The sequence below is a fragment of the Hordeum vulgare genome, chromosome 3H, assembly GCF_904849725.1.
Source record: "Hordeum vulgare subsp. vulgare chromosome 3H, MorexV3_pseudomolecules_assembly, whole genome shotgun sequence".
In the NCBI taxonomy this organism is placed as follows: domain Eukaryota; kingdom Viridiplantae; phylum Streptophyta; class Magnoliopsida; order Poales; family Poaceae; genus Hordeum; species Hordeum vulgare.
The window spans coordinates 520,510,355-520,529,766 of NC_058520.1; the positions used below are offsets into that span (position 1 = coordinate 520,510,355).

The 19,412-nt window shown below is 47.4% G+C and overlaps 1 protein-coding gene across 2 annotated transcripts; it reads right to left on the reverse strand.

The window, feature by feature from the left end:
• Positions 1–14,709: 14,709 nt before the first annotated feature.
• Positions 14,710–17,792, reverse strand: LOC123444645 (F-box protein At2g32560-like). 2 transcript variants are annotated; one of them, XM_045121434.1, is made up of 5 exons: positions 16,506–17,792; positions 16,269–16,351; positions 15,892–16,070; positions 15,702–15,776; positions 14,710–15,297 (listed from the first exon to the last, which is right to left on the reverse strand). In XM_045121434.1, exons 1-5 carry the CDS (start codon positions 17,184–17,186, stop codon positions 15,110–15,112), a joined length of 1,206 nt encoding a protein of 401 aa, XP_044977369.1. In that variant the 5' UTR covers positions 17,187–17,792; the 3' UTR covers positions 14,710–15,109. The 2 variants fall into 2 exon arrangements, with proteins under 2 accessions (XP_044977369.1, XP_044977370.1); XM_045121435.1 differs by having other exon boundaries at positions 16,269–16,348; positions 16,506–17,790.
• Between the last annotated feature and the right edge of the window lie 1,620 nt (positions 17,793–19,412).

Here is a 19,412-nt window from a genome sequence, read left to right on the forward strand (position 1 = left end):
TCCGGCTACCGGTGTTATGTTCCATACTTGAGCGCTCCTAACACGATCGGGGTTGTTATGGGGACCCCCTTGATAATTCGTTTCTGATTAAGACTGGTCTGGCAAGGCCCAACTTTGGTACTACATTTGCCTAAAAACCTAATAAAATTGCATAGGGACTTTCCGGACCCCGAGGATAATTTAATCAACCCCCGGGCCAGTGCTCCTCATGAGTGTTGGTCCAAATTGGCAGACTACGGGGCCACCGCGGGGCAACCCGAGGTTTGGTACTCCTAGTGTGACCCATCCGTCGTGTCCTCAGAACGAGGTACGCGACTCCTATCGGGATCATCGACACGTCGGGCGGCCTTGCTGGATTAGTTTTACCTTTGACGAGATATCTTGTGCATCGGGATTCCGGTGATGCTTTGGGTAATCTCAGAGTTGAGGTTTTCCACTAGGGAATCCGACGAGATCGCGAGCTTCGTGATTGAGGATTTCTATGCGGCTTCTGGTAATTTGTGATGGACTAGTTGGAGCACCCCTGTAGGGTTAAATCTTTCGGAAAGCCGTGCCCGCGGTTATGTGGCAACGTGGAAGCTTTGTTTAACACTGGTTCTAGAGAACTTGAAGTTAACTTAATTAAAATTGGCCAACTGTGTGCGTAACCGTGACTGTCTCTTTCGTGAGTTCCTTCTCCGATCGAGGACACGGTGGGGTTATGTCTGACGTAGGTAGGTGTTAAGGATCATTCATTTGATCATCAATAGTTCACGTCCGCTATGCGTAGATCTTACCCCTCTTGTTTCTGGTACTCGTAAGTTAGCCACCAAATATGTGCTTAGCCGCTGCTGCAACCTCACCACTCAACCATACCTCACCCATTAAGCTTTGCTAGTCTTGATACCTTTGGAAATGAGATTGCTGAGTCCCCTGTGACTCACAGATTACTACAACACCAGCTGCAGGTACATGTAAAGGTTACTCGACGCGAGCGCGATGTTTGTTCACTTGGAGTTGCTTCTTCTTCTTCTTCTTCATCGATCTAGGATGGGTTCCAGGCCAGCAGCCTGGGATAGCAAGGATGGACGTCGTTCTTTTTTTCTCGCTTGTTTTCGTCCGTAGTCGGACCCTGCTCTTACTCTTGATGATTATGTAATGTACTGATGTGACTCTGATGTAGCTTGTGGCGAGTGTAAGCCAACTCTTTATGTAACTCTCCTTTTCAGTACATGTACTTGTAACGATATCCATTCTTGCGACACGACGAGATGCGCTTCTATCCCTGACGAGGCCTTCGTGCCAAATTGAGGATAGGGTCGCATCTTGGGGGTGACATTTCTGTCACACGGAGTGACAAATCCGAGTCTCGATTCTTACAAGCCAAGACACACTTTCGGAAATACCTCTAGTGCACCTTTATAATCACCCAATTATGTTGTGACGTTTGATACACCCAAAGCACTCCTACTCGGGAGTTGCACAATCCCATGGTCTAAGGAAATGATACTTGACATTAGAAAACCTTTAGCAGACGAACAACACGATCTAGTTCTATGCTTAGGATTGGGTCTTGTCCATCACATCATTCCCCAATGATGTGATTCCGTTATCAATGACATCTAATGTCCATGATCAGGAAACCATGATCATCTATTGATCAACGAGTTAGCCAACTAGAGGCTCACTAGGGACACATTGTGATCTATATATTCACACATGTATTACGGTTTCCGATTAATACAATTATAACATGAATAATAGACAATTATCATGAACTAGGAAATATAATAATAATCACTTTATTATTGCCTCTAGGACATATTTCCAACAGTCTCCCACTTGCACTAGAGTCAATAATCTAGTTACATTGTGATGAATCAAACACCCATAGAGTTCTGGTGCTGATCATGTTTCGCTTGTGGAAGAGGTTTAGTCAACGGATCTGCGATATTCAGATCTGTATGTGCTTTACAAATATCTATATCTCCATCCTGGATGTATCCACGAATGGAGTTGAAGCGGCGCTTGATGTGCTTGGTATTCTTGTGTAACCTGGGCTCCTTTGCAATAGCAATAACTCCAGTGTTGTCACAGAATAGAGTCATCGGGCCTGACGCACTTGGAATCACTCCTATGTCGGTGATGAACTCCTTCATCCAAACTCCTTCATGTGCTGCTTGCGAAGCAGCTATGTACTCCGCTTCACATGTAGATGCCGGCACAACGCTGTGCTTGCAACTGCACCAGCTGACTGCCCCATTATTCAAAATATAAATGTATCCGGTTTGTGAATTAGAGTCATCTGAATCTGTGTCGAAGCTAGCATCGACGTAATCTTTTACGACGAGCTCTTCGGCACCTCCATATACGAGGAACATATCTTTAGTCCTTTTCCAGGTACTTCAGGATATTCTTGACCGTTGTCGAGTGATCCACTCCTGGATCACTTTGGTGCCTCCGTACCTAACTTATGGCAAGGTTCACATCAGGTCTGGTACACAACATGGCATACATGATAGAGCCTATGGCTGAAGCATAGGGGACGATACTCATCTTTTCTCTATCTTTCGTCGTGGTCGGGCGTTGAGTCGTGCTCAACCTCATACCTTGTAATACAGGCAAGAACCCCTTCTTAGCCTTATACATATTGAACTTCTTCAATATCTTGTCAATGTATGTGCTTTCTAAAAGACCTATAACGCGTCTCAATCTATCTCTATAGATCTTGATGCCTAATATGTAAGCAGCTTCTCCAAGGTCCTTCATTGAAAAACTCTTCTTAAAATAGACCTTGATGCTTTCCAACAGATCTATATCATTTCCCATCAACAATATGTCATCCACATATAATATGAGAAATGCTACAGAGCTCCCAGTCACTTTCTTGTAAATACATGCTTCTCCATAAGTCTGTACAAACCCAAACGCTTTGATCACCTCATCAAAGCGAATATTCCAACTCTGAGATGCTTCCACCAGCCCATAGTTGGAGCACTGGAGATTGCATACCTTGTTAGCATTGCTAGGATCGACAAAACCTTCCGGCTGTATCATATACAATATTTCCTTAAGAAAGTCGTTCAGGAATGCCGTTTTGACGTCCATTTGCCAGATTTTATAATCATAAAATGCGGCAATTGCTAACATGATTCGGACCAACCTCATCATCGCTACGGGTGAGAAGGTCTCATCGTAGTCAATCCCATGAACTTGTCGATAACTCTTAGCGACAAGTCGAGCCTTATAGATGATCACATTACCATCCGAGTCAGTCTTCTTCTTAAAGATCCATTTATTCTTGGCAAGTCCACCAAAGTCCATACTTTGTTCTCATACATGGATCCTATCTCAGATTTCATGACCTCTAGCCATTTGTTGGAATCCGGGCCCGCCATCGCTTCTTCATAGTTCGAAGGTTCACCGTTGTCCAACAACATGATTTCCATGACAAGGTTGCCGTACCACTCTGGTGCGGAACGTACCCTTGTCGACCTTCGAGGTTCAATAGCAACTTGATCCGAAGTTTCATCATCATCATCATTAACTTCTTCTCTAGCCGGTGTCGTCGCCTCAGAAACATTTTCTTGCATTGCGCTACTCTCCGGTTCAAGAGGAGGTACAATTACCTCATCAAGTTCTATTTTCCTCCCACTTAATTCTTTCGAGAGAAACTCTTTCTCTAGAAAGGATCCGTTCTTGGCTACACAGATTTGGCCTTCGGATCTAAGAAAGAAGGTGTACCCAATAGTTTCCTTAGGGTATCCTATGAAGATGCATTTTTCCGCTTTGGCTTCGAGCTTCTGTGGTTGAAGTTTCTTCACATAAGCATCGCAGCCCCAATCTTTGAGAAACGACAACTTAGGTTTCTTGCGAAACCATAATTCATACGGTGTCGTCTCAAACGATTTAGACGGTGCCTTATTTAAAGTGAATGCGACGGTTTCCAATGCATATCCCCAAAATGATAGCGGTAAATTGGTAAGATACATTGCTACGACAACAAAAGTCCTTCCTTGGCAAGGGTGCCAGAGATCCTTCTATCGTCTCTTGAGCTTGCGTTGGTTTTTCCCTTGAAGAGGAAAGGGTGATGCAGCACGGGAGCAGTAAGTATTTCCCTCAGTTTGAGAACCAAGATATCAATCCAGTAGGAGAATCTCGTCAAGTCGAGAGTACCTGCGCAAACACAAAAGAGCTTGCACCCAACGCTTTAAAGGGGTTGTCAATCCCTTCAAGATTGATTGCAAAGTGAGATCTGAAGGCGGAAAGTGCAACGAAGAAAAAGTGTAAGGCTGAAAATATGGTGTGGAGTAGACCCTGGGGGCCATAGTGTTCACTAGAGGCTTCTCTCAAAATAGCAAATATTACGGTGGGTGAACAAATTACTGTCGAGCAATTGATAGAACCGCGCAAAGTCATGACGATATCTAAGGCAATGATCATTCATATAGGCATCACGTCCGAGACAAGTAGACCGATACTTTCTGCATCTACTACTATTACTCCACACATCAACCGCTATCCAGCATGCATCTAGTGTATTGAGTTCATGATGAACAGAGTAACGCCTTAAGCAAGATGACATGATAGATCTCCATGAAGATCATGGAGAACTTTGTATTGAAGATCCAAGAGAGAGAAGAAGCCATCTAGCTACTAGCTATGGACCCGTAGGTCTATGGTGAACTACTCACGCATCATCGGATAGGTCATGGTGTTGATGAAGAAGCCCTCCATATCCGAATCCTCTGCGACAGGGCACCAGAACGTGCCCCAGATGGGATCTTGCGGAGACAGAAGCTTGCAGCGGCGGAAAAGTACTTTCGATGATATCTTGATTTTTTCTGGGATTTTAGGGAATATATAGGCGCATAACCTAGGGCAGAGGTGGCCCAGGGAGCCCACAAGCCTGGGAGGCGCGGCCCCTTGGCCGCGGCTAGGGGGCTTGTGGGGTCCGTGCAGTCCCCCTGCCCTCATTCTCCGGCTTCCCGATCTTTTTCTGTTTTGGAAAAAATCTGTTTGGCAGTTTCATTTCGTTTGGACTCCATTCAAAATCCTCCTCTGAAAGGGGTCAAAAACATGAAAAAAAACAGGAACTGACACTTGGCACTGAGTTAATAATTTAGTCCCAAAAATATATATAAAAGGCATGCAAAACAACCAAAGTTTGACAAGATAATAGGATGAAACCATCAAAAATTATAGATATGTTGGAGACGTATCACACATCATAGATCGCATCATATCCAGTAAAATGCGATTACGACGTGCAGACACACCGTTATGCTGCGGTGTGCCAGGCGGCGTGAGTTGTGAAACAATTCCACATTTCCTTAGGTGTGTCCAAAAGTCATGACTCAAATATTCTCCTCCACGATCAGATCGTAGAAACTTTATTTTCTTGTCACGTTGATTCTCCACCTCACTCTGAAATTCCTTGAAATTTTCAAAGGTTTCAGACTTGTGCTTCATTAAGTAGACATACCCATATCTACTCAAATCATTAGTGAGGGTGAGAACATAACGATAGCCACCGCGAGCTTCAACGCTCATTGGACCGCATACATCGGTATGTATTATTTCCAATAAGTTGGTTGCTCACTCCATTGTTTCGGAGAACGGAGTCTTGGTCATCTTGCCCATGAGGCACGGTTCGCATGTGTCAAATGATTCAAAATCAAGTGACTCCAAAAGTCCATTTGTATGGAGTTTCTTCATGCGCTTTACCCCGATATGAACAAGGCGGCAGTGCCACATGTATGTGGGACTATCATTATCAACCTTACATATTTTGGTACTCACACTATGAATATGTGTAACATCACGATCGAGATTCATCAGGAATAAACCATTGACCAACGGGGCATGACCATAAAACATACCAGTCATATAAATAGAACAACCATTATTCTCATATTTAAATGAGTAGCCATCTTGCATCAAGCGAGATCCCGATACAATGTTCATGTTCAAAGCTGGTACTAAATAACAATTATTAAGGTTTAAAACTAATCCCGAAGGTAGTTGTAGAGGTAGCGTGCCGACAGCGATCACATCGACCTTGGAACCATTCCCGACGCGCGTCGTCACCTCGTCCTTAGCCAGCCTACGCTTGTTCCGCAGTTCCTGCTTAGAGTTGCAAATGTGAGCAACAACACCAGTATCAAATACCCAGGAGCTACTACGAGCGCTGGTAAGGTACACATCAATAACATGTATATCATATATACCTTTGACGTTACCGGCCTTCTTATCCGCTAAGTACTTGGGGCAGTTCCGCTTCCAGTGGCCGGTTCCCTTGCAATAATAGCACTCAGTCTCAGGCTTGGGTCCTTTCTTTGACTTCTTCCTGACAACTGGCTTACCGGGCGTGCAACTACTTTGTCGTCTTTCTTGAAGCTTTTCTTACCCTTGCCCTTCTTGAAACTGGTGATCTTATTTACCATCAACACTTGATGTTCTTTCTTGATTTCTACCTCCGCAGATTTCAGCATTGAATACAACTCGGGAATAGTCTTTTCCACCCCTTACATCTTGTAATTCAGCACAAAGCCTTTATAGCTAGGTGGAAGCGACTGAAGGATTCTATCAATGACTGCATCATCCGGAAGTTCAACTCCCTGCTAAGTCAAGTGGTTGTGCAACCCAGACATTCTGAGTATGTGCTCAGTGACATAACTATTCTCCTCCATCTTATAGCTAAAGAACTTGTCGGAGACTTCATATCTCTCGACTCGGGCATGAGCTTGAAAAACAAGTTTCAGCTCCTCGAACATCTCATATGCTCCGTTTTGCTCAAAACGCCTTTGGAGCCCCGGTTCTAAACTATAAAGCATGCCCCACTGAACGAGAGAGTAGTCATCACTCCGCAACTACCAGGCGTTCCTAACATCCTGGGTCACCGCGGGAATGGAGGATCACCTAACGGTGCATTAAGGACATACGCCTTCTTGGAAGCCATGAGGATGAGCTTTAAGTTACGAGCCCAGTGCGCATAGTTGCTCCCATCGTCTTTCAGCTTGGTTTTCTCTAGGAACGCGTTGAAGTTGAATGGGACATTTGCGTTGGCCATTGGATCTACAATATTTGTAAATACAATTTTAGACTAAGTTCATGATAATTAAGTTCATCTAATCAAATTACTAATGAACTCCCACTTAGATCGACATCCCTCTAGTCATCCAAGTGTTACATGATCCACATCGACTAGGGTTGGGTAATGTAGTAATAATTCAAAACAATTCCTTACTGTCACCAAGATCATCTAGGAGAAGCTAGCAACGAGTGAGGTAGAGCATCTTCATGCCGTTGAAGATCGCAAAGCGGAAGCGTTACTATGAACGCGGTCGATGGAGTCGTACTCGCGGCGATTCAAATCGCGGAAGATCCGATCCGAACATCGAACGTACGGTGTCTCCGCGTTCAACACACCTACAACCCGGGGATGTCTCCTCCTTCTTGATCCAGTAAGGAGGGAGGAGAAGTTGAGGGAGAACTCGAGTAGCACGACGGCATGGTGGCGGTGGAGCTATGTGGCTCTCAAGCCGGGCTTCACTAAGCACCGCGGAGGAGGATAAGAGAGAGAGGTAGGGCTGCGCCAAGGGTGATCAAATCAGGTGTCTGCAGCCCTCCCAAGTCTTCCAATATATATAGGAGGGAGGGAGAGGGGGTGCGCCACCCCTAGGGAAACCCTAGGAGGTGCGGCAACCCTTAGATGGAGGAGGGGCGGCGCCCTAGGGGGTGGCTTGCCACCCAAGGCAGCCACCACGCCCTAGGGTTTGGCCTCCTTGGCCCCCTTGTGCGCCTTGGGCCTTTGGTGGGTGGCGCACCAGCCATCTAGGGGCTGGTTCCCATCCACTTTTGGCTCACGTGTCCCTCCGGGCCGGTGGACCTCCGGAACCATTCTGGTGGTCCAGGTACAATACCGATGATCCTCGAAACATTTCCGGTGATCAAATCTCCACTTTATATATATGAATCTTTACCTTCGGACCATTCTGGAACTCCTTGTGACATCCGGGATCTCATTTGGGACTCCTACCAACCTTCGGTAATCACATATACAATTCCCATAACAACTCTAGTGTCACCGAACCTTAAGTGTGTCGACCCTACGTGTTCGGGAAACATGCACACATGATCCAGACATCTCTCCAGCCAATAACCAACAGTGGGGTCTGGATATCCATGTTGGCTCCCACATGCTCCACGATGATCTTCATCGGATGAACCACGATGTCGAGGATTCACTCAATCCCGTATGCAATTCCCTTTGTCTACCGGTACGACACTTTCCCAAGATTCGATCGTCGGTATCCCTATACCTTGTTCAATCTCGTTACCGACAAGTCTCTTTACTTGTTCGGTAACACATCATGACGTGACTAACTCCTTAGTCACATTGAGCTCATTATGATGATGCATTACCGAGTGGGCCCAGAGAGACCTCTTCGTCACACGGAGCGACAAATCTGAGTCTCGATTCGTAATACCCAACAGACACTTCCGGAGATACCTGTAGTGCACCTCTATAATCACCCAGTTACGTTGTGATATTTGATACACCCAAAGCACTCCTACGACATCCGGGAGTTGCACAATCTCATGTTCTAAGTAAATGATACTTGACAATAGAAAAGCTCTAGCAGACGAACTACACGATCTTGTGCTATGCTTAGGATTGGGTCTCGTCCATCACATCATTCTCCTAATGATGTGATCCCGTTATCAATGACATCCAATGTCGATGATCAGGAAACCATGACCATCTATTGATCAACGAGCTAGCCAACTATAGGCTCACTAGGGACATGTTGTGGCCTATGTATTCACACATGTATTACGTTTTCTGGTTAATACAATTATAGCATGAACAATAGACAATTATCATGAACAAGGAAATATAATAATAAACAATTTTTTATTGCTTCTAGGGCATATTTCCAACAGTCTCCCACTTGCACTAGAATCAATAATCTAGTTCACATCACTATGTGTTTGTAATGAATCTAACAACCATGGGGTTTGATCATATCTTGCTTGTGAGAGAGGTTTTTAGTCAACGGGTCTGAACTTTTCAGATCCGTGTGTGCTTTACAAATCTCTATGTCATCTTGTAGATGTTGATACCATGCGCCATTTGGAACTATTCTAAATAACTGCTCTACTATATGAATCCGGTTTACTACTCAGAGTCTTTCAGATTAGTGTCAAAGTTTGCATCGATGTAACCCTTCACGACGAACTCTTTTACCACATCCATAATCGAGATAAATTCCTTAGTCCACTAGTTACTAAGTATAACTTTGACCGCTGTCCAGTGATCCATTCCTGGATCGCTCTTGTACCCCTTGACTGACTCATGGCAACGCACACTTTAGGTGCGGTACACAACATAGCATACTGTAGAGCCTACGACCATTGCATAGGGGACGACATTCGTCCTTTCTCTCTCTTCTGCCGTGGTTAGGTTTTGAGTCTTACTCAATACTCACACCTTACATCACGGCCAAGAACTCCTTCTTTGCCGATCTAGTTTGAACTCCTTCAAAATCATGTCACGGTATGTATTCATATGAAATTACTATTAAGCATTTTGATCTATCTTTATAGATCTTGATGCTCAATGTTCAAATAGCTCAATCCAGGTTTTTCTTTGAAAAACTCCTTTTAAACAACCCTTTATGCTTTCCAGAAATTCAACATTATTTCTAATCAACAATATGTCAATCACATATTCTAACCAGAAATTCTATAGTGCTCCCACTCACTTCTTTGGAAATACAAGTTTCTCACAAACCTGGTATAAACCCAAAAACTTTGATCATCTCATCAAAGCGTATATTCCAACCTCGAGATGCTTGCTCCAGTTCATAGAAGGATCGCTGGAGCTTGCATACTTGTTAGCATCCTTTAGGATTGACAAAACCTTCTGGTTGTATCACATACAACCTTTCCTCAACGAAAACGTCGAGGAAATAATATTTTGACATCCTATCTGCAAGATTTCATAAATGATGCAGCAACTGCTAACATAATTCCAACAGACTTTCAGCTTCGCTACGAGTGAGAAAGTCTTCATCGTAGTCAACTCTTTGAACTTGTCGAAAACATCTTTGCTCCAAGTCGAGCTTTCTTAATCGTGGGTTTTCACCATCATCGCATGTCTTCTTTTTAAAGATCCATCGGTAGTTAATAGTCTTACGACCATCAAGCAGTTCTTCCAAAGTCTACACTTTGTTCTCATACATGGATCCTCTCTCGGATTTTATGGCCTCCGGCCATTTGTCAGAATCCGGGCCCACCATCGGTTCTCCATAGCTCGTAGGTTCATTGTTGTCTAGCAACATGACCTCCAAGACAGGATTACCGTACCACTTTCGAGTAGTACGCGTCCTTGTCGACCGACGAGGCTTGGTACTACCTTGATCCGAAGCTTCATGATCACTACCATCAGCTTCCACTTTAATTGGTGTAGGCGCCACAGGAACAACTTCCTGCACCTTGCTACACACTGGTTGAAGTGATGGTTCAATAACCTCATCAAGTCTCCAACATCCTCCCACTCAATTCTTTCGAGGGAAACTTTTCCTCGAGAAAGGACCCATTTCTAGAAACAAACACTTTGCTTCCGGTTCTGAGATAGGAAGTATACCCAACTGTTCTGGGTGTCCTATGAAGATGCATTTATCCGCTTTGGGTTCGAGCTTATAAGGCTGAAACTCTTTCACATAAGCGTCGCAGCCCCAAACTTTTAGGAAACGACAGCTTAGGTTTATCCAAACCATAGTTCATACGGTGTCATCTCAATGGAATTACGTGGTGCCCTAAATAAAGTGAATGCGGTTGTCTCTAATGCCTAACCCATAAACGATAGTGGTAATTCGATAAGAGACATCATAGTATGCACCATATCCTAATAGGGCGCAACTATGATGTTCGGACACACCATCACACTATGGTGTTCCAGGCGGCATTAGTTGTGAAACAATTTCCACAATGTCTTATTGTGTACCAAACTCGCAACTCAGATATATATGTTTACCTCCACGATCACATCGTAGACATATTATCCTCTTGCCACAATGATCTTCAACTTCACTCTGAAATTAATTGAACCTTTCTGTAATTCAGTCTTGTGTTTCATCAAGTAAATATATTAGTATCTACTCAAAGCATCTGTGAAGTAAGAACATAATGATATCCACTGCGTTCCTTAGCACTCATTTGACTGCACACATCAATATGTATTACTTCCAACAAGTTACTTTCTTGTTCCATCTCACTGGAAAACGAGGTCTTCAGTCATCTTGCCCATGTGGTATGATTTGCATGTCTCAAGTGATTCAAAATCAAGTGAGTCCAAACGATCCATCTGCATGGAGTTTCTTCATGTGTTTATACCAATAGACATGGTCCGCATGTCTCAAACGAGTGAGTCCAAAGATCCATCGGCATGGAGCTTCTTCATGCGTTTATACCAATAGACATGGTCCGCATGTCTCAAACGAGTGAGTCCAAAGATCCATCAGCATGGAGCTTCTACATGCGTTTATACCAATATGACTCAAATGGCAGTGCCACAAGTAGGTGGTACTATCATTACTACTTTATATCTTTTTGGCATCAATATTATGAACATGTGTATCACTACGATCGAGATCCAATAAACCATTCATTTTAGGTGCAAGACCATTGAAGGTATTATTCAAATAAACAAAGTAACCATTATTCTCTTTAAATGAATAACCATATTGCGATAAACACAATCCAATCATGTCTATGCTCAACACAAACACCAAATAACAATTATTTAGCTTTAACACTAATCCCGATGGTAGAGGGAGCGTGCGATGTTTGATCACATCAACCTTGGAAACACTTCCAACATATCGTCACCTCGCCTTCAGCTAGTCTCCGTTTATTCCGTAGCTTTTATTTCGAGTTACTAACAGTTACTAGTAAAGTACACATCATTATCATGTATATCCAATATACTTTTGTCGTCTTTGCCAACCTTTTCATCTACCAAGTGTCTAGGATAGTTCCTCTTCACTAACTATTCCCCTTATTACAGAAGTACTTAGTCTCGGGTTTGGGTTCAACCTTGGATCTCTTCACTAGAGCAGCAACTGGTTTGCCGTTTTATGAAGTATCCCTTCATGCCCTTGCCCTTCTTGAAACTAGTGGTTTTACTGACCATCAACAATTGATGCTCCTACCTGATTTCTACTTTCGCGGTGTCAAACATCACGAATAGCTCAAGGATAATCATATATATCCCTGATACGTTATAGTTCATAACGAAGCTCGGTAGCTTGGTGGCAGTGACTTTGGAGAACCATGTCAATCACTATCTCATCTGGAAGATCAACTCCCACTCGATTCAAGCGATCGTAGTACTCAGACAATCTGAGCACATGCTCAACGATTGAGCTTTTCTCCCTTACTTCATAGATTAAGAATCTTGTCGGAGGTCTCATACCTCTCAACAAGAGCACAAGCCTGAAATCCCAATTTCAGCTTTTGGAACATTTCGTATGTCCCGTGATGTTTGAAACATCTTCTGCGCCTCAATTCTAAGCCGTTTAAGTATTATACACTAAACTATCATGTAGTCATCACTAAGGTGTATGTCAGATGTTCGCAACATCTAGAGACGACACTTGGGGTTTAGCACACCGTGTGGTGCATTATGGACACAAGCCTTCTATGCAGCAATGAGGATAATCCTGAGTTTACGTACCTAGTATGCATACTTGCTACTACCATCTTTCAACTAAATTTTCTCTAGGAACATATTAAAAAACAGTAGAGCTACAACGCAAGCTACAACATAATTTTCAAAGACCTTTTGACTATGTTCATGATAATTAAGTTCATCTAATCAAATTATTTAATGAACTCTCAGTTAGATCGACATCCCTCCAGTCATCCAAGTGATACATGATCCATGTCGACTAGCCTGTTTCCGATCATCACGTGAGACGTACTAGTCATCCATGGTGAACATCTCCATGTTGATCGTATCCACCATACGACTCATGTTCGACCTTTCGGTCTCCCGTGTTCCGAGGCCATATATGTACATGCTAGGCTCGTCAAGTCAACCTAAGTGTTTCACGTGTGTAAATCTTGTTTACACCCGTTGTATGCGAACGTTAGAATCTATCACACCCGATCATGACGTGGTGCTTTGAAACAACGATCCTTCGCAACGGTGCACACTTAGGGGGAACACTTTTATTGAAATTTTAGTAAGGGATCATCTTATTTACTACCGTCGTTCTAAGCCAATAAGATATGAAAACATGATAAACATCACATGCAAATCATATAGTGACATGATATGGCCAATATCATCTTGCTCCTTTGATCTCCATCTTCGGGGCACTGCATGATCATCATTTTCACCGCCATGACACCATGATCTCCACCATCATGATCCCCATCATTGTGTCTTTGTGAAAGTCGTCTCGCCAACTATTACTTATACTACTATGGCTAACGGTTAGCAATGAAGTAAAGTAATCACATGGTGTTGCATCTCATACAATAAATTAAGACAACTCCTATGGCTCCTGCCGGTTGTCGTACTCATCGACATGCAAGTCATGAATCCTATTACAAGAACATGGTCATTCTCATACATCACATATATAACATCATATCCTTTTGGCCATATCACATCACATAGCATACCCTGCAAAAACAAGTTAGATGTCCTCTAATGTTGTTGCAAGTTTTACGTGGCTGATTTGCGTTTTTAGCAAGAACACTTCTTACCTATGTGGCAGCCACAACGTTGATATGCCAGTGCTATTTACCCTTCATAAGGACCCTCTTCATCGAATCCGATCCGACTGAAGTGGGAGAGACAGACACCCGCTATCCATCTTATGCAACAATTGCATGTCGGGCGGTGGAACCAGTCTCATGTAAGAGTACGTATAAAGTCGGTCCGGTTCACTATTTATTATTGCCTCTAGGACATATTTCCAACAAGGAGGTCTACGAGTGGACCGGCTGCCTTCGCGAGTGGGTCAGCGCGCCGCCCATCCGGTTGGGCGCGACATCGCAGCAGGAGGAAGCCTACCTCCAGCACTCGAAGACGCGACACGTGGCGGCGGAGCACCGACAACCGTAGGTAGGTGGCGCTCCAAAAGGAGGCGGAGGAGGAACGATGGTAGATGGAGGAGGAGGAGCGCCCGTGCTGTGCTGCCACAGCCACCAGTACAACCCGTGTCGACGGGACAGACGACGAAGGTGCAGACAGCTGTACACTGGAATAGGGCGTTCCCCTGGGCGGGCCGTGCGCCTACGCTGGTTGACCTGACCAGACTCGACGCTGCCGCCATAGCCGTCTAGGGTTGTCTCGTAGTTTAGTTTTTTTATGTTTAATTAATATAGTGAGACGCGTGGACTCTTACCGTCTTCGTGACCGACTTTTAATATTTAATTAATGCTTGTTTATTATTTTTGAAATGCTTTATTACTATTTTCACGTGCCGATAAAAACGGATCAGACCAGCATTGGATGCATGCGCCGATCCAAACGTTATATCGAATGGTGATGTCCGTCGGGCCGATCTAAACGGACAAAATCGCAGTCCGTCAAGCGTGTCCCGAAGCTGAGCATTTGGTTGTGAGATCCGCACAACTATTCCAGCAAGCAGGGCTGCTGTCCACGTCCGAAGCAGCGGCTACCTGTATGTACTTGACTAGCATGACTGGAAAAGATACAACTGCACGTCGATTTATGCCATGTAACATTCTGAAAATCTACAAACCTAGGAACCCGCAGCAGCACCGTGCGAACTGAAGGATTGGTGAAGCTATACATCATCATTCACACGACCTATGTTCGTCGCTTCTCGGCTGCAACCAACTCGGAGGTCCTGCGCTCCAGAGGAACGCCGCAGGAGCAGTAGGTGAACGTACTCTTCAGAGGAACGCCGCAGGAGCAGCAGGTGAACAGACTCTTCAGAGGAACGCCGCAGGAGCAGCAGATGAGCAGACTCTTCAGAGGAACGCCGCAGGAGCAGTAGGTGAAGGGACTCGAACGCCGCAGCTCGGCAGCCAGGCCGCCGGTAATGAGGTGTACAACGGAGCGGCAGGTATATGTTCAGGTTCAGCTGAGCACGTCGACCGGCCAGAATCGCCGCCACGTGGAGATCTCGTCCTTGGTCTGCAGCTTCCTGATGCCGCCGTAGAAGCCGTCAGTCTCGTCCCCTTTCTCCCGGTGGTCTTTCCTGCTCACCGTGGTCTGCCTCCACCTCGAGCCGGCCGCGTAGTGCTTGAACTCCAGCATGATCGTATCTGACACAGCACACACATCAAAGAAAATTCAGATAAACACACACACACACACAACACAATGGCAGAAGAAGAACAAGTGGAACACGCTGTGGATATGGATAAGAACGCATGAGATGCCAGACACATTCAGACTCTGGGCTGTGGATAGGACGAAGGGCGCAAGATCACGGGAGGGCAATGATCAGAGAGACTGTAGCCACGACGTTTCACGCAAGTTGATCTGATCCTATCTCATCTCCTACGGGATAACGAATCTTTGTTGCCCTCGACGTGTTGTGTCCCCGAATAATAGATTTCACGTGTTTCTTATCTTCCCTGAGGTTTTATCCCGCCCGCACGTGTTACAGGACGGCTAGAAAAGACACACAATCTCAGAGGAGGAGACGGATGAAGCAGGTCGTTACCGTCTTCATGGCAGCGGCAGAGATGCTCGTTGGCGTTGCACGACTCGAGGTGGCCCACGACGCCGTACCACCAGCCTGTGATCCATCATCACAAGAAAGCATCCGTTACTACCAAATGCAGTGGCGCGGCCGATTCAGCAAGGGCATGCAGTGAGTGATCGGCAGGCCAAGAGCAAGAACCCATACATACCGTAGGGGAAATCCTTGTTCTTCCGCCACTGGATCTCGAAGTGGTCGCCGGGGCGGAGGTCCTCCAGGCAGCCCGAGGCGTGGAGGTCCTGCGCCGGCGTGCTCAGCGGCGCCGCGCGGACCCTGCACCACTGCACGCCCTCCTCCTCCTTGGCCGGCTTCCGGCCGTGGGGCGGGTACCTATCACAATTCACAACACACCGTCAATCAACACATCGTAAGCAGGACGAAAATATCCCATGCTCTCATCGCCTTCACGCATTAAACCATACGTACATATCTCGATCGATCACTGATTGATCAGAACAGCTTATGAACCAGTCATGAATTCCATCGATCTCGGGCAGGTGGAGTGGAGTGATGAGTGGCGAGTGGTACCTGGCGGTGAAGGTGTCGGTTCGCCGGTCGTAGCGGAGGTGAGCGTCGTAGCAGGAGAGCAGGAACCCGACATGCCCGTCCTGCTAAACACAACAGAGCAGCTTATCCCACCATTAAAAAAGCGAGCTTTTTGCAAGAAAGAAACAGCAGCGAAGCGAGCTGTGCCTGATCTACCTAATCTAATGACGGATCAAACTTTAATTTAGAGCTGGGCAAAGGTAATTAAGTGTTAACTACCTCGCGGTTGTACACCTGGGCGGGGAACCAGAAGTCGCCGCACTCGAGCGCGCGGTACCACGCGGCCACCGAGTCCGCCGGCGGCGCGGGTGAAGAACGGGCGGCGGCGGCGGCGGCGTCTTCTTCCTTGAGCCAGCGGCGGCCGATCCAGGAGAAGGGCCACGCGCACGCCAGCGAGTCCGCCCAGCCCCGCCGCCTGGCCGGGCGCGGGAGGGTAGCGGCGGCGGCCAGCTCCGCCCCCCACTCCCTGCGCGCGGCGGCGCCGAGCACGCGGCCCCACTTCCGCCGGACGTGGCGCGCCCACAGGCTGTCCATGGAGCAGCGGTCCCTGAGCCCCGCGCAGACGCACGCCATCGCGGCGAGCGACGCCGGGGACAGCTCCTCCAGCACGCGCTCCAGCGCCAGCTCCGGCAGGTCGAGCACCGGGAGCGCGGCCGCGTCGTCGTCCTCCGCCAATGCGGGCGGCGGCGTCGTGGCCTTGGACGGCGGCGGCGGCGGCATTCTTGCGCCCTGCTCCTTCCTGCCCGCGGCGGCGGAGGCGGAGTGCCGGAGCAACTCCCGCGCCAGCAGCAGCGCGACGAGGCCGAGCTCCCGCACCAGCTTCCAGGGCTTGTAGGAGGCGCGGGCGACGAGGAGCAGCGTGAAGGCCGGGAGCGTGGATATAAGGAGGAGCGGAAGCATCTCTCTCTCTTGTTGAAAAGATGGGAGCGGCCGCAGCTGGTGCTGGTGCTGGTGCTGGTGCCGGTGCGGTGGTGGTGGCGCAGCGGCAGCACACCCAGACCCAATCACGCAGGACCAGCGGCGCGGCCCCCACGCGGCCCAGGAAAGCGGGGACAGTGCCGACGAGGTGGCGCCGGCAACTTTGCAGCCGAATGATTCCTGCCTCCTCCCCCCTCGTCGTCCCGTCCCCAACTCGATGTATTGCCTCCCTGCCCCCACCGGAAAGCTGTCGACAGTGGCGGCACTGCACGCTCGCCTTCGCTGTCGCCGCTAGTTGTAGCACACTACGACGACGAGCATGGTGCCATGGTGGTGATCACCGTCAGCTCGGCTCTAGTGTACCCGCCCACGCTCACGCGAGCTGCTGCGGCTGCTGCATGTGTTGCTGTGCCGTGCGTACTTTGCGGGAGAGGATTTGGTTGGTGGGGTGTAGATTCGCAGCAGGTGAATGGGTTGGGTAACCACGCTGGTGGCGATCTGTTGCTTTTGTAGTGCCGCCGGCCGGACCAAGGTTTGGGTGGTGGTTGTTGGTAAACGGGAGAGTGAAGACAACTACACTACTTATTGCTAACCCCCAACACCGCCCCGTCAAACCGCCAAACTTTTATCGTAGCATTTCCGTGGCAAGCAACCAAACTTGCACTCGTGCTCCTGCAGTATTTTCTGAATTTTGCTTCCGTAGGTTCAGCATTCCTGGCCATAGAAGAGAGAACAACCGTGTGTCGTTCTTGTTCGTTTCGGCAAGGCACGGAGGGTGGATGGATTGGTGGGTAGTGGTTAAGCAGAGCAACCAAACAACAGGATTTGGGTCGAGCCGTGCCTTGCGTCCAACGGAGGGCGTGGAGAAAACAAGGCGATGCCACATCACGATGGCCCCAAAATTCTCCCTTGGTTGCTCAGACATCCAGCACCAGCGCAACCACCAGTAACAACAACAACAACAAAAGAGCTCCCGCTGCGGTCAAAAGTTTTCGGCTTTGATTTAGCCACTTGCTTGGTGCGTGCTGTAGGTGCTAAATGGGATTAGGACACGCAGGCAGGCAGCGATGCTGTATTTTAATTACTAGTATTATTTCCCATTCGGGCGCCATGGGCAGCGGGATTTGGTGTCGGGTCGTGGTTTGCTCATCGGGATGGCCTTTTGTGGAAAGGAAGGATAAGCTTGTTAATCGTGCTTTAACCTCGACGTGGAAAACTGGCCAATGTGCTATGCAGATTCTTGGAGTTGGCTTTGATGGATCTCAATTTCGCTGTCTCTATTAGAGCATCTGCAAGTACCTATGACAAATATGACCATTTAAATGTCCTTCAACATATCCATCGGATATGTCTTATGCATTAAAATTTTAAATCCATATAAAAGCATTCAAACAAAACAAAAAACATATGTACTACGTAGATCACCTATCTGCTCCTTGTCAAAGATGTCAGACTATTTCCGTGTCCAGCTTCGTGTACATGGACGACAGTTGTTGCGACGCCTCCACCTGCTTTGCTCCAGTCTCGTCCTCCTCTATCACCGCCTCGTGTTCACCGAAGAGCGCGTTAGGCATCGCGTGCTTCTGCCAAAGGAACTGTCGGTTGGCCTCCACATAAACCTCATCCTGGATGGACTCCACGATGGTTTAGTGCTCCGCCATCTTTTTGGCTTGGACGATGCTGAACTCCGCCTCCGCCTTTACCATGTTGAACCCCAGAGCAGGTTGCTCCGCCTCGTCCACCTTCGGATCCGCCACCTCCATTAGCTTTGGCAGCTACTCTCCCTCCTCCTCCTCTGGTTGTTGCACCTCTCCTTCTTCGGCTCCCGCGAGTCCGATGGCAGCCCGACAACGAGGCGTGCGGCATGCCTAACCTGGATCTCCTCCTCGATCCGCCTCCGACGCTCTGGCGTGAGCATCGCGTAGGTGGTGATTTTTTTGCCGGACCATGGCGATGTCGGTGAGCGTGGAAGAGCGGGGGAGAGGAGGCGTATAGGTTCGGGTGGCGGTGTAGAGAGGATGGAGGTGGATGGGCTAGGGCTGGGGGACGCCAACTGGCTTAAATAGTCGGATTTGTCCTTTGGCGTTGAGCTGGAGCGGCGCCACACGACCTTCACACCGCAGTGACGGAGGAGGCGTCCGTCGAACTGCCGGATTTTTAGGCGATTCCGCATGGGACCCCATCGTTAGTCATATGCGGCGGGCGCGT